At 37.5% G+C, this 26,655-nt stretch overlaps 1 protein-coding gene across 2 annotated transcripts in view; it reads left to right on the forward strand.

The window, feature by feature from the left end:
* Positions 1–26,655, forward strand: part of LOC136830135 (allatostatin-A receptor-like) — a 248,867-nt gene that overhangs the window by 206,170 nt on the left and 16,042 nt on the right. For both annotated transcript variants that reach the window (XM_067089332.1, XM_067089331.1), the window contains exons 3-6: positions 6,517–6,625; positions 18,713–20,050; positions 20,823–20,980; positions 24,307–24,515. In XM_067089332.1, coding sequence (XP_066945433.1) covers positions 19,766–20,050; positions 20,823–20,980; positions 24,307–24,515 — 652 coding nt within the window. In that variant the 5' untranslated portion in view covers positions 6,517–6,625; positions 18,713–19,765. The remainder of the gene's footprint in view (positions 1–6,516; positions 6,626–18,712; positions 20,051–20,822; positions 20,981–24,306; positions 24,516–26,655) is intronic.

The raw sequence follows: 26,655 nt of genomic DNA on the forward strand, positions 1-26,655 counted from the left end.
ATTATCATGCCATTCTCTCTCTCTCTCTCTCTCTCTCTCTCTCTCTCTCTCTCTCTCTCTCTCTCTCTCTCAGTAATATAGATTTTTAAGTAGTTTTCCTTGTCTCTCCCCTTATATATATATATATATATATATATATATATATATATATATATATATATATATATATATATATATATATATATATATATATATACATATATCTTTTAATTTTTTTCACCTTACCTGCAACTCACGCCGCAAAGAACGCATCCACTTGAGGGTGAAAACGAATCATCCACGCGCCGTATCCATCAAAGGATTGCAAATCCGGCGGACACTCATCCTTCTCAAATCCTTTCATGACATTTAAAGGCGATCGTATTGGAGGATGTTCCGCGTAATATTCACATTCGCACATTTATAAATGCGTCATTTTTTTTATAGTTTTCTGTAAAAGAAAACTGCTGTGCCGGCTTTGTCTGTTCGTCCGCTTAAAAACTACCGAGGCTAGAGGGCTGCAAATTGGTATGTTGATCATCCACCCTCCAGTCATCAAACGTACCAAATTGCAGCCCTCTAGCCTCAGTCGTTTTTATTTTATTTAGGGTTAAAGCTAGCTATTTCCGTGTTTCTGGCAACGATATAGGATCGGCCACCACCGGGCCGTTGTTGAAGTTTCATGGACCGCGTCTCATACATCATTATACCGAGGCCACCGAAAGACAGATGTTTTCGGTGGCCTTGATTGTACGCTGTACAGAAACCTCAAATGCGCCGAAGAAACCTCGACGCATTCGTTACTTGTTTACTCTTTTATCCGAATCTCCTCAGGCCATAAATTTATGTCAGGTATTGCGACCAATTCGCCTCAAACCTGTCACCGTCAGCAACAAAACACAAAAATACAATTCCCACACAATAAACGCCTCACCATCATCCCTTCCCCCTAAAGTTTCCGGAGGCATTTGCCGTATTTTTTCGGACGCAACATAAATTCGAGACGGGGTAAAATAAAAATGGTCTCTCACCCATACCAAATGTGTATATATTTATTCCCTTGACGTCGATCTTATTGGGTGAAAGGTCGAGCTGACAGTTTTACTCTCTCTTTTTAGACAGCTTCTCTCTTTATGTAGTCTCTCACTCTCTCTCTCTTTTTATGCCGAAGGTCTTGCTGTCTGAATACTATAGAGAATTGAGGGACACGCACCAATTTCCAGGCGACAGTTATGGAAAGGTTCTCCGTCCAGCGGACATTTTCCGGGCAGGTATTTAATGTCGCTTACTTAGAGACCGTGTCTTTTATATATATATATATATATATATATATATATATATATATATATATATATATATATATATATATATATATATATATATATATCTTTGCCTCAATCCACGTTCTTTCCTTCTTCAATCTTGCTGTCCATCCTCTCTGACTATATGGCTTCTTATTGGGTGTTCTCCAATTTCCGTCTTTGGGTCCTTTTCCTCTCCTTCATTTTCTGGATCTGTTTGTCTTGCTGTCCAACCACTCCAACTCCAGTCATTCAGTCAGTCAAGAAGGAAAATTATTGACTGAATAGAAGCGACCACTTTCTTTCACACACAGTTCTCATTTTCCAGATTGCTAGAAGACTGGAACCACTTTCATTCATACACAACTCTGTTTCCAGGCTGTTAGAAAACAGGAACCACTTTCATTCTTACTCAGCTCCATGTTTCCAGAGTTTTAGAAAACTGGAACCACTTTCAGTCATACACAACTTTCAGTTTCCAGACTTTAAGACACTGGTGTCACTTTCATCACAAAAAAACTCCCTGTTTCCAGACTGTTAGAAAACTGGAACCACTGTCATTCACACACAACTCTGTTTCCAGACTGTTAGAAAACTGGAACCACTTTCATTCACACACAACTCTATTTCCAGACTGTTAGAAAACTGGAACCACTTTCATTCACACACAACTGTTTCCAGACTGTTAGAAAACTGGAACCACTGTCATTCACACACAACTGTTTCCAGACTGTTAGAAAACTGGAACCACTTTCATCACAAACAACTCTATTTCCAGACTGTTAGAAAACTGGAACCACTTTCATTCACACACAACTCTATTTCCAGACTGTTAGCAAACTAGAACCACTGTCATTCATACACAACTCTGTTTCCAGAGTTTTAGAAAACTGGAACCACTTTCATCACAAACAACTCCCTCTTTCCAGACTGTTAGAAACTGGAACCACTTACATTCACACACAACCCCCTGTTTCCAGACTGTTAGAAAACTGGAACCACTTTCACTCTTACGCAACCCATTATTTCCAGACTGTTAGAAAACTGAAACCACTTTCACTCATACACAGCCCCCTATTTCCAGACTGGTCGAAAACTGGAACTACTCAAGTTTGCACACGACACCCAGTATGACAAGAATTTAGGCCCCTGGAAAGTTTCCCGATATATCTCGACCGCGGAAGAATTAAATGATCCCATCGTAATTAGCTCCAAGTTTTTCAAGATATCTGAGTCCATCGTAATGAGCTTCTGGAAACTAATTTTATGTTTTATCGAGGGCTATCCAATTCTTACACATTACCTGAAGAGATTTTGTGCTGTCGTTTCTTCCACGGGTTTTGGAAGTGGAAGAATAACGATTCTTCAGTTATTTTCTTTTCAGATGAAGATTAGGCGCTCCGAAGAATTTTAGGAATGAATGAGACGTCAAATAACAAGATTAGAGAATTGGCGAGTTCCAGATACGTGATTACGCTTATGCAGAAAATTAAGAAAAATTTAAATTAACTCGAAAAGGTTATCTGAAAAAGAACCAAGTAAAACATGCGCCGAAATCGAGCTTTCCGTACAACGTATAATGCCGTATAAAACTATCAGCTGCGACCGGTAGCGCCTCAGTTGCTTCCCAGATGCGGTGGGATAACGGTACGTCGCGCGCCTCCGGAAAGCGCTGCCAGACGCACGTTCTATGGCTAACTTTAACCTTAAATCAAATCAAAACTACCGAGGCTAGAGGGCTGCAATTTGGTATGTGTGACGATTGGAGGGCGGACGATCAACATACCAATTTGCAACCCTCTAGCCTCAGTAGTTTTTAAGATCGGAGGGCGGACAGAATAAAGTGCAGACGGACAGACTAAGCCGGCACAATAGTTTTCTTTTACAGAAAACTTTAAAATCTACATCTTTATTTCAGTATTCTTGATTCCACCCGCAGCACTTGAACAAGCCTATAAAGAGGCTCCTAAGCCTGCGAATAAAGGGTGGAACGGGAAGCTGCACGTTTGCAATAAAGGACAAAGTCGTTGTTGCACCTGCAATACGGTGCGCGTAGGTCTTACTGCCTCCTTAAATGTCAGAGTAGCAACCATTAACGCTCTCGGTGGGGTGACATAGACTAGCGGTAACCAAGCGGCACAGAGTAGGTTTGTGTAAGTGGGGTGTTGCTGGCAGAAAATGTATTCTCTCTCTCTCTCTCTCTCTCTCTCTCTCTCTCTCTCTCTCTCTCTCTCTCTCTCTCTCTCTCTTACCAGAGATCTCTTAATTCTCTCTCTCTTACCAGAGATCTCCTAATTCTTCCTCTCTCTCTCTCTCTCTCTCTCTCTCTCTCTCTTACCAGAGATCTCCCAATTCTTTCTCTCTCTCTCTCTCTCTCTCTCTCTCTCTCTCTCTCTCTCTCTCTCTCTCTCTCTCTTTTTACCAGAGATCTCTTAATTCTCTCTTTCTCTCTCTCTTAAAAGAGATCTTTTAATTCTCTCTCTCTCTCTCTCTCTCTCTCTCTCTCTCTCTCTCTCTCTCTCTCTCTCTCTCTCTCTCTATATATATATATATATATATATATATATATATATATATATATATATATATATATATATATATATATATATATATATATATATATATATATATATATATATATATATATATATATATATATATATATATATATATATATATATATATATATTATGCACATGCATAAATACACATGCGTGAGCGTGTGTGTGTATGTGTATTTGTGTACCATACATACACCCAGCGGGCATCTTGTTGTTGGTAGACGACCTCGTCGTAAGGAAACAGGCGTGAATCTGTTCTGTGCAGATTGACCAAAGCTTATTATAAACCCTTCGGAAAAAAGGATGACCCTCATTTTTCCAACGCCATCTGTTTATAGAGAGAGAGAGAGAGAGAGAGAGAGAGAGAGAGAGAGAGAGAGATCTGGAAAGAGAAAGAGGGGGAGAGAGCGACAGCGAGCTCTGTTAAGGGAGAGAGAGAGAGAGAGAGATGGAGAGCTCTGGTAAATGAGAGAGAGAGAGAGCTAGTTCTGGTAAAAGAGAGATAGAGAGAGAGAGAGTTCTGGTAAGAGAGAGAAAGAGAGGGAGAGAGAGCATGGAATTATAACGATAGATAAGAGAGAGAGAGAGAGAGAGAGAGAGAGAGAGAGAGAGAGAGAGAGAGAGAGAATGTTCATGGAATTTCAGCAATAAATAGTAGAGAGAAAGAGAGAGAGAGAGAAAAGGATTAATGCTCATGGTATTACAGCAATAAATAGTAGAGAGAGAGAGAGAGAGAGAGAGTGTGTGTCACTCACCGTGGGCAGCGCTGAAGAACCGCTGGATAAAGGTGTATTCACTTTAGGCCAGAACATTAATCATCATTTGGAGCGTGTATGTGTGTATGTGTATGTGTGTGTGTGTATATGTGTATGGGTGTACGAGATAGGCCACTTGCTCCTCTCCCTTCATCCTTGTTTGATAACTAATCAATGGATATAAATTTGACGTCATTCGCCCATACAATGTTTTTTTTTTGTGGGGGGAACTTGGTGTTTTTTTCTTTGAGCTGTGAATTTTTTTTTTTACAATTTTTACATTGTTTTATGTAGTATTTTTTCCTCGTAAGTTGTGGAGGTTTTTTACAATTTTTTTTACATTATTTTCTGTAGTATTGTTTTTTTTTTTTTTGCTTTTGGAGTTTTTTACATTTTTTTTGTAGTAGTTTTTCTGTAAATTGTGGAGTTTTTTTTTTTTACAATTTTTTACATTATTTTCTGTATAGTTGTCCTCTAAATTGTGGATTTTTTTTTACAATTTTTTTCTATTTTCTATAGTATTTTTTTTTTTAGTTGTATTTTTTTTTTACAATTTTTTACATTATTTTCGGTAGTATTTTTACTTTGAGTCATGTTTTATATACAGTTTTTTACATTATTTTCTGTAGTATTTTTTCTTTGAGTTAGGGAGTTTTTTTTTTACAGTTTTTAACATTATTTTCTGAATTATTTTTTCTTTGAGTTGTGAAGTTTGTTTTACAGTTTTTTTACATTATTTTCTGTATTATGTTTTCTTTGAATTGTTGAGTTTTTTTTTTTTACAATTATTAACGTTTTCTGCAGTATTTTTTCTTTGAGTGATGAAGTTTTTTTTTTACAATTTTTTACATTATTTCCTGCAAAATCATGAATTAAGAACAAATAGCTGTTAGACTAATGTACATCCTTTAATGTCAGACTAAACCACATCCTTTAATGTTAGGCTAAAGTACTGTACATCCTTAGTGTTAGGTTACAGTATGTATCCTTAGCATTAGAGTATAGGACATTTTTGGTGTTAGTACTGTACTTCCTTGATGTTATGCTAAAGTATATTTAGAGAATAAAACCATAGCCAATATAATAATAATAATAATAATAATAATAATAATAATAATAATAATAATAATAATAATAATAATAATAATAATAAAGTGGCCATTGATATGTCAAAAATGTCATTCAGATGCTCTCCAATTTTTAGATATTAAAAATAATATAAACTCCTGTTGGGATGTGTGATAAACATAGCCAGCATAATAATAATAATAATAATAATAATAATAATAATAATAATAATAATAATAATAATAATAATAATGTCACTGACGTAACAGAAAAGTGATTAAAGAACTGAGAAAAAAAAGAGCAACGAAGTAATGAGAGTGTATTGTCTCCAAAATTAATAGTTCTCCAGTTCCACGATTACGTGCACTGCACAGGGCCAGGTATAGTGGGTTTGTGGGGAGGGGTAGAGAAGGTTGGGGGAGGAAAAAGTGGGAAGGGGGGTGTTGGTAGACAAATTTACTGTCGCAGAAGAATTAATGTTCCTGCTGGAGAAGAAAAAGAAGAAGAAGAAGAAGAGAGTTTGATGATATTGCTGGTTTATTTATTTCTTTTCACTGGGCTGATCAGGGAAGGACAATACCAGTGCAATAAGTGATGTCTGGGTTTTTGATTAATTTCTTGTTTGTGTTTTTCTCTTGTCTATCTGTCTGTCTATCTTTCAATCTATTATCTATCTGTCTGTCTGTCTATATATATATATATATATATATATATATATATATATATATATATATATATATATATATATATATATATATATATATATATATATAGATTTGTTTGTGTGGTATAGATGTTTGAAAAAAAATATATATATATATTTTGACTATTTTTTTTTATTTTATCTTTCAGGGAACTCAAGAGGCGAAAGGATACCAGTATCCGGCTGTGAAGGAACAGCATCCTTCTTGTGCTTTTAAGGGAGGAAATCAAGAATCCTGATTCGTTTTGGGGGAAGAAGGTCAGAACCTGAGTAGTGTTTCTCATATATTCTCAAATTCTGTAGCCTCTATATCTGATCTCGTTGCTGAATCCCTTTCAATTTCGGATTTTAAGATAGGCTTTAGAAAGATGCGTCCACACTTCCCCAAAACATGTCATAAACATGTTGGGAACATGCTGCACACAAATCACAAACATGTCATAAATGTGTTGGGAACGTGTCGCACACGAATCACAACCATGCTGGGAACTTGTTGCATACAAATCACAAACATGTCATAAACATTTTGGGGACTTGTTGGATACAAATAAAAAACGTGTCATAAATGTGTTAAGAATATGCCGCGCACAAATCGCAAACGTGTCAAAAATATGTTGGGGATGTGTCGCACACAAATCATAAATGTGCTGGGAACATGTCGAACACTAATCACAAACATGTCGTAAACATGTTGGGGACTTGTCGCACACGGATTACAAACATGTTAAATACAAGTCAACAACTTCCTGGTAGCTGCAACCAGTATTTAACCTGGTTATCTAAGATTTGTCATGGATTCATTTTATATGCTGTATGAGCCGCGGCCCTTGAAACTTTAACAACAGCCCGGTGGTGACCTATCCTATATCGTTGCCAGACGCACGATTATGGCTAACTGTACCCTTAATTAAAATGAAAACTGCAGAGACTAGAAGGCTGCAATTTGGTATGTTCGATGACTGGAGGGTGGATGATCAAAATACCAATTTGCAGCCCTCTAGCCTCAGTAGTTTTGAAGATCTGAGGGCGGACAGAAAAAGTGCGGACGGACAGACAAAGCCGGCACAGTAGTTTTCTTTTACAGAAAACAAAAAGAAAGAATATATGAAAAATCTAGAAAACGGGCTAAAATCTTGCCATTTTCCCACATTTGACTCCCAAGGAATTTCGAAACTTGCTATCAACTTTCAACAAAGTCTGACTCCGACTGGAGATGGCCGGACTTTTTATTCAGTGGCTTCAGGGTTGAAAATAATCACTTCGGTGGTTGGTGCAGAAGATTCTCTGGGCTCGAACTTCAAAAAGGTTAAGTTTAATATTCCGTATGTTAAGAGGATTTGTGTGTCGGTTTTATTTATTGTAAAGGTTTTCCTCGTACGCTGACAGACAGATTTATATGTATATATATATATATATATATATATATATATATATATATATATATATATATATATACATACAAATAATTATATAAATTTTTATCAACTTGACAAGTTCATCTTATCCCATGCATACACAACTTGCAAGAACAATCTCTCTCTCTCTCTCTCTCTCTCTCTCTCTCTCTCTCTCTCTCTCTCTCTCTCTCTCTCTCTCCAAGTCGACCCAGAATTCTCCCCCCCCCCCCAAAAAAAAAAAAAAACAGACAAAAATAAACAAACAAAGACAGACACCAAAACCCGGTTTTTTCTTCTCAACCAACGAGACATTAAACCTACTATGTAGTGTCGGCTTCTCTTGGGGGCAGTTCATTCATACCATTACATCAATTAATAAGGATGCGGTCCATTTGGCGTGGGTATGGGCGGGGAGGTGTGAGACAGGCGGGAAAGTTATGAGAGAGAGAGAGAGAGAGAGAGAGAGAGATTCAAAGCTTTTCTTAGGCAGCATGTCGTTGCAATTTCATTAACATATGCACAAAGTACTGCACGAAATCAAAGTTATTGTGAGAGAGAGAGAGAGAGAGAGAGAGAGAGAGAGAGAGAGAAGCATGAGCGTAAGCTTAAAACTCAGGCCTAGATTAAGCTTAAATTTCAGGCCCAGTTCAAGTTTAGAATTAATGTCTAGATTACGCTCAAATTTCAGGCCTAGATTCAGCTTAAAATTAAGATCTAGATTCAGCTGAAAAGTCAGGCTTAGATTAAGCTTAAAGTCAGGTTTAGAGTAAGCTTAAGAGTCAGGCCTAGATTAAGCGTAGAGGTCAGGCCTAGATTAAGCTTAAAATTAAGGCATAGATTAAGCTTAAAGTCAGGCTTAAAGTAAGCCTGAGAGTCAGGCGTAGATAAAGCTGAGAGGTCAGGCCTAGATTAAGCTTAAGAGTCAGACCCAGATTAAGCTTAAAGTCAGGCTTAGAGTAAGCTTAAGAGTCAGGCCTAGATTCATCTTAAAAATTTCAGACCTAGATTAAGCTTAAGAGGTAGGCCTAGATTAAGCTTAAAGTCAGGCTTAGAGTAAGCTTAAGAGTCAGGCCTAGATTAAGCTTAAAGTCAGGCTTAGAGTAAGCTTAAAGTCAGGCCTAGATTAAGCTTAGAGGTCAAGCCTAGATTAAGCTTAAGAGTCAGACCCAGATTAAGCTTAAAGTCAGGCTTAGAGTAAGCTTAAGAGTCAGGCCTAGATTAAGTTTAAAATTAAGGTCTAGATTAAACTTAGTCAGGCCTAGATTAAGCTTAAAGTCAGGCTTAGAGTAAGCTTAAGAGTCAGGCCTAGATTAAGTTTAAAATTAAGGTCTAGATTAAACTTAGTCAGGCCTAGATTAAGCTTAAAGTCAGGCTTAGAGTAAGCTTAAGAGTCAGGCCTAGATTAAGTTTAAAATTAAGGTCTAGATTAAACTTAGTCAGGCCTAGGTTAGGCTCAAAATTAAGGTCTAGATTAAGCTTACATTTCAGGCTTTACCTTTCCTCTGCTCCAGAAAAGTCAATAATTAAGACAAACGAGTCTTTACATAAACAGAAATTACGCTGAATTATTCAACGCGCGCTACGAGAAAGAGAGAGAGAGAGAGAGAGAGAGAGAGAGAGAGAGAGAGAGAGAGAGAGAGAGAGAGAGAGAGAGAGGAGGAGACGCCTTAGAAACGTGATATTGTTTTAACCCTTCCCCCTTCTCTCTCTCTCTCTCTCTCTCTCTCTCTACTAAGATTTCCTACGGTGTTGTGCGGTATGTTAATGAGATTGTACCATGATGCAGCTTTAGAAAAACTTTGACTCTCTCTCTCTCTCTCTCTCTCTCTCTCTCTCTCTCTCTCTCTCTTCTCTCTCTCTCTCTCTCTCTCTCTCTCTTCTGTATTCCTTCTTTTGTATTAGTAAATAACACTTATCCAACACAAACAAAACGAAACAAAAATGATTTAATTAAGTATAAATTTTGTTATAATACATTTTTGTTTACATACAATACCTAAATCATTAATTTGAAAATTACATTCCTTAAAATGTTGTCCTTCGGTACAAATTACCTTTATTTCCAAAATATAAATCAACTAAAATATGAAAGGTCTGTTACATTTGAAAGCCCTTTTCATTTATCTGAAAATACCACCTATTTTTGCTTTTTGCTTCAAGTTGATAATGAATAGACATATCTCCAGTCACTCCTCTCTTCCCATGGCAATTTTCTCTTCCACTTTATCTGTACTGATATAATTTTAAATTCTTTTTTTCTCCATTACCTGTCCTCGTCCGCTTTCATTCCTTTCTCCAGTTAATGAACGTAAAGCTCTCTCTCTCTCTCTCTCTCTCTCTCTCTCTCTCTCTCTCTCTCTCTCTCTCTCTCTCTCTCTCTCTCTCAAAAAAGTTACAAATCATTGTGTAAAATATTGAGGACCCATATATATTCATCGCCCAGCCTCTCTCTCTCTCTCTCTCTCTCTCTCTCTCTCTCTCTCTCTCTCTCTCTCTCTCTCTCTCTCTCTCACAAAAAGTTACTGTTACTAATCATTATGTGTAAAATATTAAGGCCCAATATATATTCATCGTCCACCTTCTCTCTCTCTCTCTCTCTCTCTCTCTCTCTCTCTCTCTCTCTCTCTCTCTCTCAAAAGTTACTATTGCTAATCATTATGTAAAATATTAAGGGCCAATATATATTCATCGTCCACCCTCTCTCTATCTCTCTCTCTCTCTCTCTCTCTCTCTCTCTCTCTCTCTCTCTCTGTCAGAAAAGTTACAAATCATTGTGTAAAATGTTAACTACCAATATATATTCATCGTCCATTCTCTCTCTCTCTCTCTCTCTCTCTCTCTCTCTCTCTCTCTCTCTCTCTCTCTCTCTCTCTCTCAAAAAAAAAAAAAAAAAAAAATTACAAATCATTTTATAAAATATTAAGTACCAATATATATTCATCGTCCACCCTCTCTCTCTCTCTCTCTCTCTCTCTCTCTCTCTCTCTCTCTCTCTCTCTCTCTCGGAAAGGGCGTCTTGTCATCTAAAAAGGAAGTCCTATTAATAATGGAAAAAAATACGAAACGATACCGTCATGAACAGCAGAGAGAGAGAGAGAGAGAGAGAGAGAGAGAGAGAGAGAGAGAGAGAGAGAGAGAGAGAGAGAGAGAGAGGGAGAGAGATTCCCAAAAGGCGTGACGGGCGAAAGGATATGGCGAATTTGGTGACAGGGATTTGGAGGGGAAGGAAAAAATGGGAACAAGGCAGGCCATAATCCCATTACCTGACACCCAATTTAATATCGCCTGGTGGCTCTCTCCCCCAGGTCCTCCCCCAGGGTCCTCCCCCAGGTCCCCAAGGTTTCCTAGGAGGTCCATTCATACCATCCTATACCTGTGTAGGCTTCTTCAAGTCTCCCAGGCTCCCCAGGTCCTTTAGGTCATCCCAGGCCTCCCCAGGTCCTCCTATGTCCCCTGTCTCCTTCCCATTCCACCCAGGTCCCCCTAGGTCCACTCGTGTCCCCCCAGGTCCCCCAGGTCTTTCCAGGTCCCCCAGGTCTCCCCAGATCCCACAGGCCTTCCCAGATCCCCCCAGGCCTCCCCAGGTCCCCCCATGTCCCCTGTCTCCTTCCCAGTCCACCCAGGTCCCCCTAGGTGCCCTCATGTCCCCCCAGGTCCCCCCAGGTCTTTCCATGCCCCCAGGTGTCCCCATATCCCACAGGCCTTCCCAGGCCTCCCCAGGTCCCCCCCATGTCCCCTGTCTCCTTCCCAATCCACCCAGGTCTCCCCAGATCTCCCCAGGTTCCCCAGGTCTTTCCGGGTCTCCCCAGGTCCCCCAGGTCCTTCCAGGCCTCCCCAGGCCCCCCAGGTCCCCCAAGTCCCCCAGAGTTTTCCAGGTCCCCCAGATCTCCCCAGACCTCCCCAGGTCTCCCCAGGTCCCCTGCTGCATGTATGGCCATCCTCTTCATTTCTATGGGCGGTCTTCTCCGAGTCATCTCTTGATTTTTCTTCTATGAGAAGGAAATTGGGAGTCGAGTCTTTTTCTCGCGTCTTTTTTGTTGACAAGGCTTCCTCTGGGGGACTTTTGTTTGTCTTTGTAGGGAAAGTAGTTCGTTTTGAACTTTCTCTTGAGAGAGAGAGAGAGAGAGAGAGAGAGAGAGAGAGAGAGAGAGAGAGAGAGAGAGAGAGAGAGAGAGAGAGAATTTTATATCTTTTTATCATCTTTTTTTTGGTTCTGGAATTACCTCCTTAAGAAACTCCCATTTTTTCTAGTTATGAAATTTTATGTGAGGATACGTTATTCTAATCTCTCTCTCTCTCTCTCTCTCTCTCTCTCTCTCTCTCTCTCTCTCTCTCTCTCTCTCTCTCTCTCTCTCTCTCTCTGCTCATGGCAGTCACTGTTCCTAAACTTGATGAATTATTTGTCAAGTGTCTTTTATCTTGCTTGCATTCTACATCACAGTCGAGATTCCGAAATTAATGCAAGTTATTTTTAATGTTTCATAGTTGTTTATCTCTCCATGAGCCACTTCTTCAATATTGCCAAGGTCAGTTTCAAACTACATGTTGCAAAATTAGCATGGGATATAACACCATCCTTTCTTGATTTATGAACGAAACAAGATTCGACTGCCATTGATTGGTCAGAAATATATTATTAATTTAGTTTTTTTCTTTTTTTTTAATAAGTGAGATCTCTTCTTTATATATATTTCCCTTTACCTCCTCTTACTTCTTAATGAATACCATAATAATATTCTTTGGAAGCTTGAACTTCAAGTCAGTGGCCCCTTTAGTGGGCTTGTTCCATATGAATAGGTTTCATCTTCTGAATATTAATAACAATTCTCTAGTTCCTCATAAAATTCAGTCACACATGTACCAATAGGACGCTTTAAAATGTCCAATTCCACTACACTCTGTTCATTTCCCCACGGGCATATCGTGCCCTATCTTCATTTTTTGAATAAAGGTGAAAAATACCCTTTTATTTCAACTCCATTTAGGTCCCTGACCACTATGACTTGAGGTTTCGCAGCGCGACGGGGTGGCAATGGGATACAGATTGTTATCCGAACCTGGCACCTGTTGGAACACAGTGCCAAACGGGAGACAGAAGAGGCAGGTTGAGGATCGTCTGGCGTCAGACAGACAGGCAGACGGAGAGACGTGCCCACCTGACAGAACAGATAAACACGCCCCTTTTAAAGGTAGAGATCAGATACTTTGTGGCGACGTTTGACCGCGAAACAATTTAATTACCAAGTCTAGCTCTTCTCAGGTGCGAGGGGATGATTGGCACACCTGTGTAGGAGACACGGTAGGGAGGAAGGGAGGGGGAGGGGTTAGTGGTTAGGGGAGAGAGGACAGGTATATGACAGGTGCATTAAGTGACAGTCTTCCTCTTGAGCGACGGTAAAACCAGGTGATAGCTAGCTGACGGGTGGCTGGGGAGAGGGACTCAAATAGAGAGAGCCGCGCATTTGACGCAGGCACCTGTCAGTCATGAATGTACAGTGCCAGAATAACAGGCAGGTGAGAATGTAGTCGTTTCTGATTGTGTCTGAAATACATATATTAATTTATTAATGAGATATAAGTGGGAAAAACGATCCGTTACTCTGAACTTATAAACGTATAGGAGACACTTCTGAATCGTTTTTCGTGGTCACAGTAATGAAGAGTTTTAAAATCTATTAATCATCCAGTTATATATATAACTTTTCCAGGACTAATTTTAATTGCCACCCTTTTTGCAAATTAGACCACGACTGTCAAGAGGAGGCGTTCAGTAAGGTTATGGGTTCCTTTGCAATTATGTCGAGTGTTTTAGTGTATATATATATATATATATATATATATATATATATATATATATATATATATATATATTATATATTATATATATTCATCTTCCACCACCCTCTCTCTCTCTCTCTCTCTCTCTCTCTCTCTCTCTCTCTCTCTCTCTCTCTCTCTCTCTCTCTCTCTCTCTCTGTGAAAAGTTACAATTCCTTGCCAAAGTATTTCAAAATGAGTGGAAAAATATTCACCCTTTTTTGGGACTGTGGAGAAATGGATTTCCTCCAAGCCTCGACTGTTTTTATAACTCTCATGCTCTCAACAGTTCATTTAGCTCACTGTAAAACAGTTCTTGAATTTCCTAGCTCTTATTAAATAGTCCTTTTTTCCTCAAACCGTTGGACTGTTCCTGTGTGCCCTTAAAATCGATGAAATTATGTTAATAATAATTAGGTTACTTAAAGTACATAATTGTTACTGTGTGCTCTTAAAATCGATATAATAATATTAATAATAATTAAGTTACTTAAAGTACATAATTGTTCCTGTGTGCCCTTAAAATTGATGTAATTATGTTAATAATAATTAAGTTACTTAGAGTTTATAGTTGTTCCTATGTCCCCTGAAAATCGATAAAATTATGTTAATAATCAATAAGTTACTCAAAGTATATAATTGTAATTGTGTGCCCTTAAAATTGATGTAATTTTATTAATAATAATTAATGTATATAATTGTTCCTATATGCCCTTAAAATCGATATAATTATATTAATAATAATTAAGTTACTAAAGCACATAATTGTTCCTATGTGCCCTTAAAATTCATATAATTATATTAATAATAATCAAGTTAAAGTATGTAATTGTTCCTATGTGCCCTTAAAATCGATATATAATTGTTATTAATAATAATTAAGTTACTAAAGCATATAATTGTTCATATATACTCTTAAAATCGACATAATTACATTCATAATAATTAAGGTACTTAAGGTATATTTTGGACTCGACAAATCCAGCACAGGTTAATTTTTCAAAAAATAATCGCTGACATAAATCCCATTTCGTAATTATATGTAATCTGCTTAGGACGACGTTAACGATGCCTTCTGAATAACATACGGCACCTGATTGACCTGAATATGTATGGAGTCCATCAGTTATTTACCTAAATAATTACAATTATCAGCAATTAGGGCCTTACTGCCCATTAACAGCTTTCAGATTCAACCTCGATTTAATGAGTGGTTCGACATAAACTTCATTCAATGATTCATTTAACGTTTTTATCTATTTATCTTTTGATTTATTCATTTATTTTCTCATAATTGATCTCTTTCATTCTGTATTTTCCATTACCTTCTGCTAGTTCTTTCTAATGAAGATCTGAATATTCTTTGAAAGCTTGAGTTTCAAGTCAGTGGCCCCTGTGGTGGGCTTGTTCCATATGAATAGGGTTGATCTTTTGAATAATAATAATAATAATAATAATAATCTGCATTCACGTGTGCGCTCGTACACGCGCGTAAAAGGCGATAGGACTGAGCTGGAATATTCCTAAGAATCCGGATATTCCAAGATATTCCGACCTGTGAGCCACAGTAAATCAGCTGTCAAGGGCAGAGGTATTGGAAGGCACCTTTTGCAGAGAGGGAGAATTTTAACGCGTGAAATTACGCTTTTCATGCTTTGAGGAGAAATATGTATTTTTAGAAAGGTTCTTTTTGGATGCATGTGTTATGTGCTGTATGTTGTGTGGTATGTTGTATGTGTGTAGGTATTCACACACACTATATATATATATATATATATATATATATATATATATATATATATATATATATATATATAAATAGATAGATAGATAGATAGATAGATAGATAGATAGATAGATAGATAGATAGATACACACATATATATAATGTATTTACGTGTCTTTAAAATTCAGACTTAACTAAAACCACAGAAAATAAATTCTCCCAAAACCAAAATACAACACACAAAATTAATAATAATAATAATAATAATAATAATAATAATAATAATAAAATAATAATAATAATCCGGAAATATTACAGGATAACGCATTCAGAATCTTGACGTCCCCCAAATCACAATATCTACGGTCCCCTCTTCTAGACAAAGAGGGGGGCGGCCGATGGGGAGAGGGAGGGGGGAAGGGGGTTGTGGGTGAGGAAGATTGCAGTGATCAGCCATAGGCCTGACGCATTTCTCCCATTGTTTTCTATATTGATTTTCCCTTGTTCATCACTAGTCGAGGAAATCGTTCTGCCACGCGTTCTCTGTCATTCCAATGCCCATTTTCTGTCATTACACTGCGCATTCTCTGTCATTCCACTGCGCATTTTATCATTTCATTGCGCAATTCTGTCATTACACTGAGCATTATATGTCATTCCACTGCGCACTCTCTGTCATTACGCTGCGCATTTTTCATTCCACTACACACACTCTGTCATTCCACTGCGCATTCTATATCGTTCCACTGCGCAATCTCTGTCATTACACTGCGCACTCTCTGTCATTCCACTGCACATTCTATATCATTCCACTGTGCATTCTGTCATTCCACTGAGCATGTTATCATTCCACTGCGCACTCTGTCATTACACTGCGCATTCTCTGTCATTCCACTGTGCATTCTATCATTCCACTGTGCATTCTTTACTTTTCCAATGCACGTTCTATATCATTCCACTGTGCATTGTATTGTTCCACTGTGCATTCTGTATCATTCCACTGCGCATTCTATATCATTCCACTGCGCATTCTATATCATTCCACTGCGCATTCTATTTTATTATTACTATCATTCAGAAGAGTGAACCCTGTTCATATGGAACAAGCCCACCACAGGGGCCATCGACTTGAAATTCTTGAGCTTCCAAAGAATATGTTGTTCATTAGGAAGAAGTAATTGAAGGTACGGGGAAAGACAAAAAGAAGAGATCTCACTTATTAAAAAAGAATAAATTAACAAATCGATGAACGGATAAAAATGCATTAAAATGCAAGGAGAACGAACGAGGAACTTAAAATTCAAGAAGAGACTCCTCTCAGACCGTTTCGAGATCATTTTTTGCCGGAATGGCTGACGCCTCTGGAAAAGAAAAAAGTAAAAAAGATGAATGTAGACTCGCTGCCATATTGCTCAAATGGAATGTGGAATTGAGTGAGAAAGTTCTGGAGAGAGAGAGAGAGAGAGATTTTAAGTTTTCTGTTAATTGTACCAGTACCCAAAATGAATAAATGGAATGAGGAATTGAGTGAGAGAGAGAGAGACAGACAGACAGACAGACATATATAGACGGGGAGAGAGAGAGAGAGAGAGAAAGAGAGAGAAAGTTAGAGACAGACAGACAGAAAACAGAGAGAGAGAAAGACAGACACAGACGGGGGGGAGAGAGAGAGAGAGAGAGAGAGAGAGAGAGAGAGAGACCATGTCGTCTCCAAATTACTCAGGAAATCGCGTTGGGATACGGTCCGGTCGGAGGAGCTCGTTTCATATTCATTGAAAGGCAGAAGAAGAAGAAGAAGAAGAAGAAGAAGAAGAAAGAAGAAGAAGAAGTAGAAGAAGAAGAGGAGGAAGAAGGCGACTGATCGATTCTACCGCGTTTCCGAATATTGGAGGGAGGAGTGGAAAAGAGTTTTTTATTATTTTTTTGTTTTTTCATTCGTTCGGAATGATTTTCAAAGTGAAAGTGAATGTATTTTTTTATTATTTTTTATCTTTTCATTATTATTTTCGTTCTTTCGTAATATATATATATATATATATATATATATATATATATATATATATATATATATATATATATATATATATATATATATATATATATATATTTGTATATATACATATATATATATATATATATATATATATATATATATATATATATATATATATATATATATATATATATATATATATATATATATACAATGTTACGTATATAAGATACCTCTCACTATATTTACATACAATCTCTTACAAATAAGCATCGTAAATATCTATCAAAATTGACTCTTTTCTTAATATATGTTCTCCTGTCTGAATTCGTTACTTTCAAGGAAACAAGTAAAAAATGCGCCGAAGTTTCTTCAGCTCAGTGGAGTTTTCTGTACAGCGTATAATCCAGGCCACCGACAATAGATCTTTCGGTGGTCTCGGTATAGTCCTGTGGGAGCCGCGACCCATGAAACTTTAACCACGGCCCGGTGGTGGCCTGTCCTATAGCATTGCCAGGTGCACGATTGTGGCTAACTTTAACCTTAGCTAAAATAAAACCTACTGAGGCTAGAGGGCTGCAATTTGGTGTGTTTGAAGATTGGAAGGTGGATGATCAACATACCAATTTGCAGCCCTCTAGCCTCAGCAGTTTTTAAGATCTGAGGGCGGACAGAAAAAAGTGCAGACGGACAGACAAAGCCGGCACAATAGTTTTCTTTTACAGAAAATTAAAAACTACAATGATAATTTACAAAACGTGAATGAGAATACTTTGTAAATTTTTGGCTCTTTTAATTTTAATATTTTTTGTTTATTAAAGTGTTCCAGTTCTTACTCAATATTAATGTAAGGAATTTTTTGAGAATTTGATGAGTATGATTTGTGTCCTTGTCGTCTTTTATTAATTTAAATATTTATTATAAATCCTTTGTTACTGTAGTCGAGAAAGTCTATTATGTATGTATGTATATATGTATGTATGTATGTACATGTTATTAAAATTCTCTTGTTACTGTGGTCGAGAAAGGCCACTATATATGTATGTATGTGTATATACATGTTATTAAAATTCCCTTGTTACTGTGGTTGAGAAAGGCCACTGTGTATGTATGTATGTATATATGTATGTATGCATGTATGTATGTCTTGTTATAAGGCTTTACTTCCAAGACATTAAAAATATTAAAAAAAAAATTTCCCTAAGCCTCAAAGTCATGTGTCCATACATAGTCCTAAATATGTATGTCTTATGTGTATGTCTTGTTATGAGGCTTTTTTCCTTAGGCATTAATAAAAAAAAATTCCATAATCCTCTTAAATCCTGTTGTTTTGAACACTGGTTGTTGTTGTAGAAAACATAAGAAGCTTAAGTAACCTCTGTATAGTAATAATATTTTGTTTTTCTTCACAGGTCTGAGCTTTGTGTTTGTGTGTTTGTGAGTGTGACACGTCACAGATGTGAAGGAATAGAAGAATATGGTGAAAATTACTTAGAAAAAGTGGAAATTGTCTTAAAAAAAAAATAAAGGGAAATTGTCTAGGATAAAGGGAAGCTTTTAGAAAAAAATGGAAATTGTATTGAAAAAATGGGAAATTGTCCAGAGAAAAAGGGAGATTGTCTAGAAATAATGGAAATTGTTTAGAGAAAGAGGGGAAATTGTCTAGAAAAAATGGAAATTGTCTAGAAAAAAGTGGATATTGTCTAGGAAAAAAAGGGAAATTGCCTAGAAAAAATGGAAATTGTCTAGAAAAAATAGAAATTGTCTAGAAAAAAGGGAAATTGTCTAGAAAAAAGGGAAATTGTCAAGAAAAAAAGGGAAATTGTCTAGAAAAAATGGAAATTATTTAGAAAACAAAGGTGAATTGTCTAGAAAAAAGTGGAAATTGTCTAGAAAAAGTGGAAATTGTCTAGAAAAATGTAAAGTGCAAAAAAAAATCTATCTACAGTTTCGTGGACGTCTAGAGAATACAGCGTTCTTTCACAGAAAAAAAAAATTGTGCATTTATTATAAAACTATTCAGAGAATATGGTTGACAAGTATGTAATTCAATGACAGATAAGTTATTTCATATCCTAGAAGCCAAAGGAATTGTGTAATTAACTTATTCACTTCGAAATTATTACTATGAAACTGTTCAAAAGAATATGGTTGACAAATATGTGATTTAATGACAAGTCATTGTATTTCCAAGGTTTATAAATTCCTCTATACTGTGGCATGATATTTATTTACCACTGAACGCCAAGATGATGCCCAGCACTCATTAAACTCAGTAAATCCAGGTGTAATCCTATTCCCCATCACTGGAAAAGGGAAGAAGATGATTAATCCCATGGAAGAGGAGATTTAGATTTCAATTCCCCCCTCGAAAGAAAATCTCCCCCAGAAAATAATAACAATAAAAAAATAATACCTAATTCGATGAATTTTCCTGGAAAGAAGAAGAGGCCTTGAAACGAAGCATGGATGAAGTGGGCGAACTGGAACTGGAAGGCGCTCTGGAAGAGGAGGCTGTTGCAGCGGCCGCCGTCGCTGGAAAGAATGGCGCTCCGGGAGGAGTTCCCGGAGCAGGTGGAGGAGTTGGAGGAGGAGCGGGAGGAGGAGGAGGAGGAGGAGGAGGAGGGGAAGGGGGAGTGGAGGGCGTGGAGGAAGGCATCAACTCTTTTCTCTCCTTCCTTCCGAATTACATCCTTTGCAACGAAACGAATTACACGAAGCTTCCCCTCTGCAACAACCAGACTGGAGACGTGAGTCGTGATTAGTTGGTTGTGATTGCGTTGTTGTTGTTTTTTTTTTTTCCTTCATTGTTTAGTGAAGGACGTAAAGGTTCTGATGATGAGTGAAAAGTGAAGGCCTTCTGTTTTCACATTTAGCAGCTGGAGTTATTCGTCTTGGTGATAATGATTGATTGTGATTAATTGCCTTATTATTTTTTAAGTCCTTCATTGCTTAGTGAAGTACATGAAGATCCAATAATAATTGATAAGTGAAGGCCTTCTGTTTTCACATTTAGCCACTGGAGTTATTCGTCCTAGTGATTATAATTAATTGCTTTATTATTAATTTGGTCCTTCATTTTTCACACTTGGCCACTGGAATCATTCGTCTTAGTAATTATGATTAATTGCTTTATTATTTTTTAAGTCCTTCATTCTTTAGTGAAGGACTTGAAGGACCAGAGTAATAACTCGAGCCTTCACTTTTACCCATCAAGTGAAACTGAATATTTATTTTCACATGTTGACACCATAATGTATATTATTTATTTCTGATCCACTGACTTATAATAAATCATTCATCCTAACACTTCCATGTGGTCCAGCGACCTGTGAGTCAGTGTAAATATTTATTCCTAATATTTTCACCTGGTCCAACTTCCAAGCACAGATATAGTACCCATTTCGACCACACCCAGATACTGTATTTCCTTTTCGTTTCCTACAAAAATGGCCTCCCTTCCTCCCTCCCTCCCTCAGAACCACTCCAACTCCTTTTTATGCTTTTCTCTCCCTCCTGCAGGAGGAACCTGTTTTCGAGTACGCCGTCATAGTGGCCATCGTGGTTCCTATCATCTTCGGCATCATCGTCCTGGTTGGGTTTTTCGGCAACACTCTCGTCGTCATTGTGATCGTGGTCAACAAACAGATGAGGTCCACTACGAATTATTTAATTTTTAGGTGAGTTGTTTAAATTTTTAGGTATGTTATTTAATTTTAGGAAAGTCATTTAATGTTGAAGTAAGTTAGGAAGAAGAAGAAAAGAACGAACCACGAATTATTTAATTTTTAGGTGAGTTGTTTAAATTTTTAGGTATGTTATTTAATTTTAGGAAGTTATTTAATGTTAAAGTAAGTTAAGAAGAAGAAGAAGAAGAAAACGAAGTCTCTTTTGTGTCATCGAGAATTCATGACAGATTCCCATATTCCAGTCCACTGGAATCAGCTTACCGAAAGCACGGCAGGAATTGCAGACCCTTTGCAATTGAAAATTCATTTGGAAAATTCCTTGTTAAAGGAAGGTTTCGACTTCACACGGCCATGTTGGAGGAAAAATTTTGAAGGAAAAATTTTGAACCCGTTGATTTGTGGGGTTCAGTTATTTTTCTTTGGGGAAATGTAATAGAATATGCTTTAAATTTGTTTTATTTAAGAATCTTGGAATTAGAACGTAGAATTTAGGCCAAGGTCTGGGACCTATGATTAGGTCCAGTCAGCGCTGAAAGGGAAATTAAGGGTAGATAGAAAGATATACATAAATTTGTAACAGGAGAAAAACCTTTTGCAGTGGCGTTATGAAATCTGTAGGAGAGGATTGAGGAATGTAAGATGGAAGAAAGAGAATAAGAACGGAGGTACAGTGAGAGGAATGAAAGGGGTTGCAGCCAAGGGCCGAAGGGACGATGCAAAGAACCTTAAGTAATGCCTACAGTGCAACGCGTGAGGTGCACTGACAGCACTAACCCCCCAAAGTATTGAAAGGTTTCAGCATTGAATTACCTTACCCAAGAGTATGCAAAAGCCTCATTGATAAAATAGTTATATATCTGTAGTAAATATTGGAATGAAATCTGTCCCATAATTGACAATTCTAAAGAATAACTCACATCAGGATCGAACCCAGGTCATTCAATTGAAAGGCAAGGGCGCTGCCCACTAGTCCATACAAGTCATAAAAGAAGTTGGAACCTGAGTGCCAATTCCTTGGGTGCAGTGACACTCAGGTTCCAACTTCTTTTATGACTTGTATGGCCTAGTGGGCAGCTCCCTTGCCTTTCAACTGAAAGACCTGGGTTCGACCCTGATGTGAGTCAGAAATTTATTTCTGTTCCACACTCTCTCTCTCTCTCTCTCTCTCTCTCTCTCTCTCTCTCTCTCTCTCTCTCTCTCTCTCTCTCTCTCTATTATTATTATTATTATTATTATTATTATTATTATTATTAGTAACTCCTCCTCCCTCACATTTTCACTCTTTTTCGAACTGGGAGAAATAAAAGTGATACCGGAAGTCAAATTTCCCCTTTTCGGTAACAGGGCCAAAACGATTCAGTTTAAAAGGTCGGAATGTTTGACGCCCCGGCCTCTCTGCCTGTTGCCAGCCCTCCCCAACTTCCCAGAGTCCCTAAACTTTCGGAAACGAGAGAGAGAGAGAGAGAGAGAACTGGAGACCGAATTAAGCGTGGATGGTATCTGCTTCCACCAGGGGGGAGAGAGAGAGAGAGAGAGAGAGAGAGAGAGCTAGTGGTGGGTGTCCAGAATGGCCTGGCCTTCCATCAGGGGGGAGAGAGAGAGAGAGACAGAGACCGAATTAGGCGTGGATGGTATCTCTTTCCACCAAGGCGAGAGAGAGAGAGAGAACTGGTGGTGGGTGGCCAGAATGTCCTCTACTTTCACCAGGAGAGAGAGAGAGAGAGAGAGCAATCTGGCAGGATTTGTAAATCAAGGTTAGATCAACCGCTTGAAGGATATTCTACCTCATTATAAAACAGCAATATGTATCCCATTTTTTTTTTCATATGTAACATAAATAGGTAAAGGATTCTTGGGTTTATTTAATAAAACCTTTCATTAAAATTCAAGCCAGTTTACGCTTGAAATATTCAAGCACAACACAAAAGCAAAATTACCAATTATTACTGTCATTTTTTTCTGAACTGGTCAACCAGTCTGCATACGTAACACTTTCAATAAATAAGACGCAACGTCTTTATAAACTGGTCCATGGAACAGTTATAGAACAACTAGACAATAGTTATAGTTATGAAACCTCTAGGTAACAATTACAGATCCTCTAGACAACAGTTATAGTTACAGAACCTCTAGACAATGCAGTTAGAGCCCAGGGCATGCAGACGGTCTGGCTCTGAAGGCAATAAAAGATATTCCCTTTTGAAATAAAGCGTAGGGAATAGGGCCTGGCAAGATATCTGTATATACCAATATGTACCATTATTGGGCTACAGGGAACCACCACTGTACCTTCAGGTGCTTCCGCCAAACGAGGTAGGCGCTTTTAGATGGCTTAGACTACGGTCCTTTATTTTAATGTTCATGGGATTGTGGAATCAAGATATTTTTTTGGAATTGTCGAAAATATGTGGGAACGATAAAGGAAAATGCCGTTTGGAATTAGAATCAAAACTTCCTCTGATTTCTACATAACCCAAAGAAAACACCTACGATTTCGGTATAACCAAAAAATCTCCAGTTTCTGTTTAACCAAAATATCTCCTCTGATTTCTATATAACCAAAAAAACCCGCACCGATTTCTATATAACCCAAAACCTTCTCCGATTTCTATATAACCAAAAAAATCCCCCTTTAATTTTTATAAACCCAAAAACCTCTTCCGATTTCTACATAACCAAAAACTTCCTATGATTTCTATATAACCAAAAATCCTTCTCCGACCAAAAAACCTCCTCCAATTTCTGTATAACCAAAAAGATCCTCTGATTTCTATATAACCAAAAACTTCTCCGATTTTTATATAACCAAAAAAAACCCCTTATAACAAAAAACCTCTTCTGATTTCTATATGACCAAAAAACCTCCGGTTTTTATATAACCAAAAAAACCTCATCCAATTTCTATATAACCAAAAAACTTCTTCCAGTTTCTACATAACCAAAAAACCTCCTCCGATTTCTATATAACCAAAAAACCCCAGTTTTTATGTAACCAAAAACTTCCAACTTCTATATAACCAAAAAACCACCCCCGATTTCTATATGACCAAAAATAACCAAAAACCACCTCCCATTTCTATATAACCAATAAAAAACCATCCTCTAACCAAAAAAAAAACTCTGACAAAAAAACTCCTCCGATTCCTACATAACCAAAAAAAAAAAAAGACCTCCTCTAACAAAAAAAAAATCCGACCAAAAAGCTCCTCTGTCTCATACATAACCAAAAAAAAACCTCCAACAAAAAAAAAAAACTCATGACCAAAAAAACTCCTCCGATTCATACCTAACCAAAAAAAAACCTCCTCCGATTCCAGCCTGGCCGTGGCGGACCTGCTCTTCATAGTCTTCTGCGTGCCGTTCACAGCATCAGACTACATCCTCCCTTCGTGGCCCTTCGGCGGCATCTGGTGCCAGACGGTGCAGTACCTGACGTACGTGACGGCCTACGCCTCCGTCTACACGCTCCTGCTGCTGTCCCTGGACAGGTTCCTGGCGGTGGTGCATCCCATAGCCGCCCTCACAAGTAAGGAAGGTTCTGGTGGAGTGATGACTTTCAGTAATCATAAAGGGTTGGGCTGTGTTCCTTGAAGCGTGGGGTTTCAGTGTTATTATTATTATTATTATTATTATTATTATTATTATTATTATTATTATTATTATTATTATGCTAACAAAATTATTTTGTTTGGCTCAAGTAAGGTTACCATTAACCACATGTTTTATTATTATTATTATTATTATTATTATTATTATTATTATTATTATTATTATTATGCTAACAATTATTTTGTTTGGCTCAAGTAAGGTTACCATTAACCACATGTTTTATTATTATTATTATTATTATTATTATTATTATTATTCTTATTATTATTATTTTGCTAACAATAATCTTTTTTATTTTTTCCTGTAAACATTGCACCCGAACAGGAATAATTGAAGAAACTTTAAACATATCCCAGTAGGATCCAAATCCATTGTTTTAAATGGCCAAATATTAGACGTTCAATTCAACAGTTTTGTTCAGAACAGCCTATTAATTCCATTTCGATCTTATACAAGAACATTTTTGTAATCTTTCATCTTGAGGCTTCGATTAATTTGCGGATGAAAATCAGTAATTCCCTTTTCAGCCACCAGGAGGGCCTGCTAGCGTCAAATCTCAGATTACCATGACACTTCTCAGGGGAAATATCTTTAGCGGTACCCTGTTGTGTCAAAAATTTTGATTTGTTGACTTGTGCTGTAAAAGCAACAACAGCAATTGCTTAAAAGCACAGAAATGCACTGGCTTTTACTGTAAAAAGACACACAAGTACACTTTCTTACTGTATGAGTAACAAAAAGTGCATAAAAAACACAGAAATACACTAGTTTGTACTGTATAAGTAACAAAAAATGCGTAAAAATAAAGAAATACACCAGCTTCTACTGTCTAAGTAATAAAAAATGCATAAAAACACAGAAGTACATTCGTTTGTGCTGTAAAGTAACAAAAAAAGCATAAAAACACAGAAATACACTCGTTGGTGCTGTGAAAGTAACAAAAAAAGCATAAAAACACAGAAATACACTCGTTGGTGCTGTGAAAGTAACAAAAAAAAGCATAAAAACACAGAAATACACTCGTTGGTGCTGTGAAAGCAACAAAAAAAGCATAAAAACACAGAAATACACTCGTTGGTGCTGTGAAAGTAACAAAAAAAAGCATAAAAACACAAAAATACACTCGTTGGTGCTGTGAAAGTAACAAAAAAAGCATAAAAACACAGAAATACACTCGGTGCTGTAAAAGTAACAAAAATGCAAAAACCAAAATACACTAGTGTATACTGTAAAATTTTTAAGAAATGCGTAAAAATACAGAAATACATTAGTTTATGCTGTAAAAGTAACAAGAATTGCTGAAAAGCACAGAAATAGACCAAATTTATACTGTGAATTAACGTGAAGGTTTATACAAATGAACAGAAAACTGAAATATTTGTCGTGATGTGATGACGGTGGATGCCGTGTGCTTGTTGGTGACGTGACGAGCTGGTGTGAACAAGTCCATTTGATTACATGTAAGAAATTCTTCCTTAAGGAGACAGGCCACCAACCAAAAGGTGGGCAGAAATCCAGTTTTGATGACAAGGCAAAGTTGCCTCTGTCTCGAACTGGTATGACCACCCTTAAGTGGGGCTAACTGTTACTGATTTCCTTAAGGTGGTAGGCCACGATCCAAAAGGTGGGCAGAAATCCAGTTTCGATGACAGAGGCAAAGTTGCCTCTGTCTCGAACTGGTATATCCACCCCTTAGTGGGCCTAATAGCTACTGATCTCCTTAAGGAGACAGGCCACCGTCCAAAAGGTGGGCAGAAATCCAGTTTCGATGACAGAGGCTAAGGTGCCTGTGTCTCGATCTGGTATACCCACCCCTTAGTAGGCCTAATAGCTACTGATTTCCTTAAGGAGACAGGCCACCATCCAAAAGGTGGGCAGAAAGCCAGTTTCGACGACAGAGGCTAAGTTGCCTATGTCTGGATCTGGTACACCCACCCCTAAGTGGGCCTGACAGCTACTGATTTCCCTAAGGAGACAGGCCACCATCCAAAAGGTGGGCAGAAATCCAGTTGCGATGACAGAGGCAAAATTGCCTGTGCCTCGAACTGGTATACCCA

This window comes from Macrobrachium rosenbergii, chromosome 46 (assembly GCF_040412425.1).
Source record: "Macrobrachium rosenbergii isolate ZJJX-2024 chromosome 46, ASM4041242v1, whole genome shotgun sequence".
NCBI classification, from domain to species: Eukaryota; Metazoa; Arthropoda; class Malacostraca; order Decapoda; family Palaemonidae; genus Macrobrachium; species Macrobrachium rosenbergii.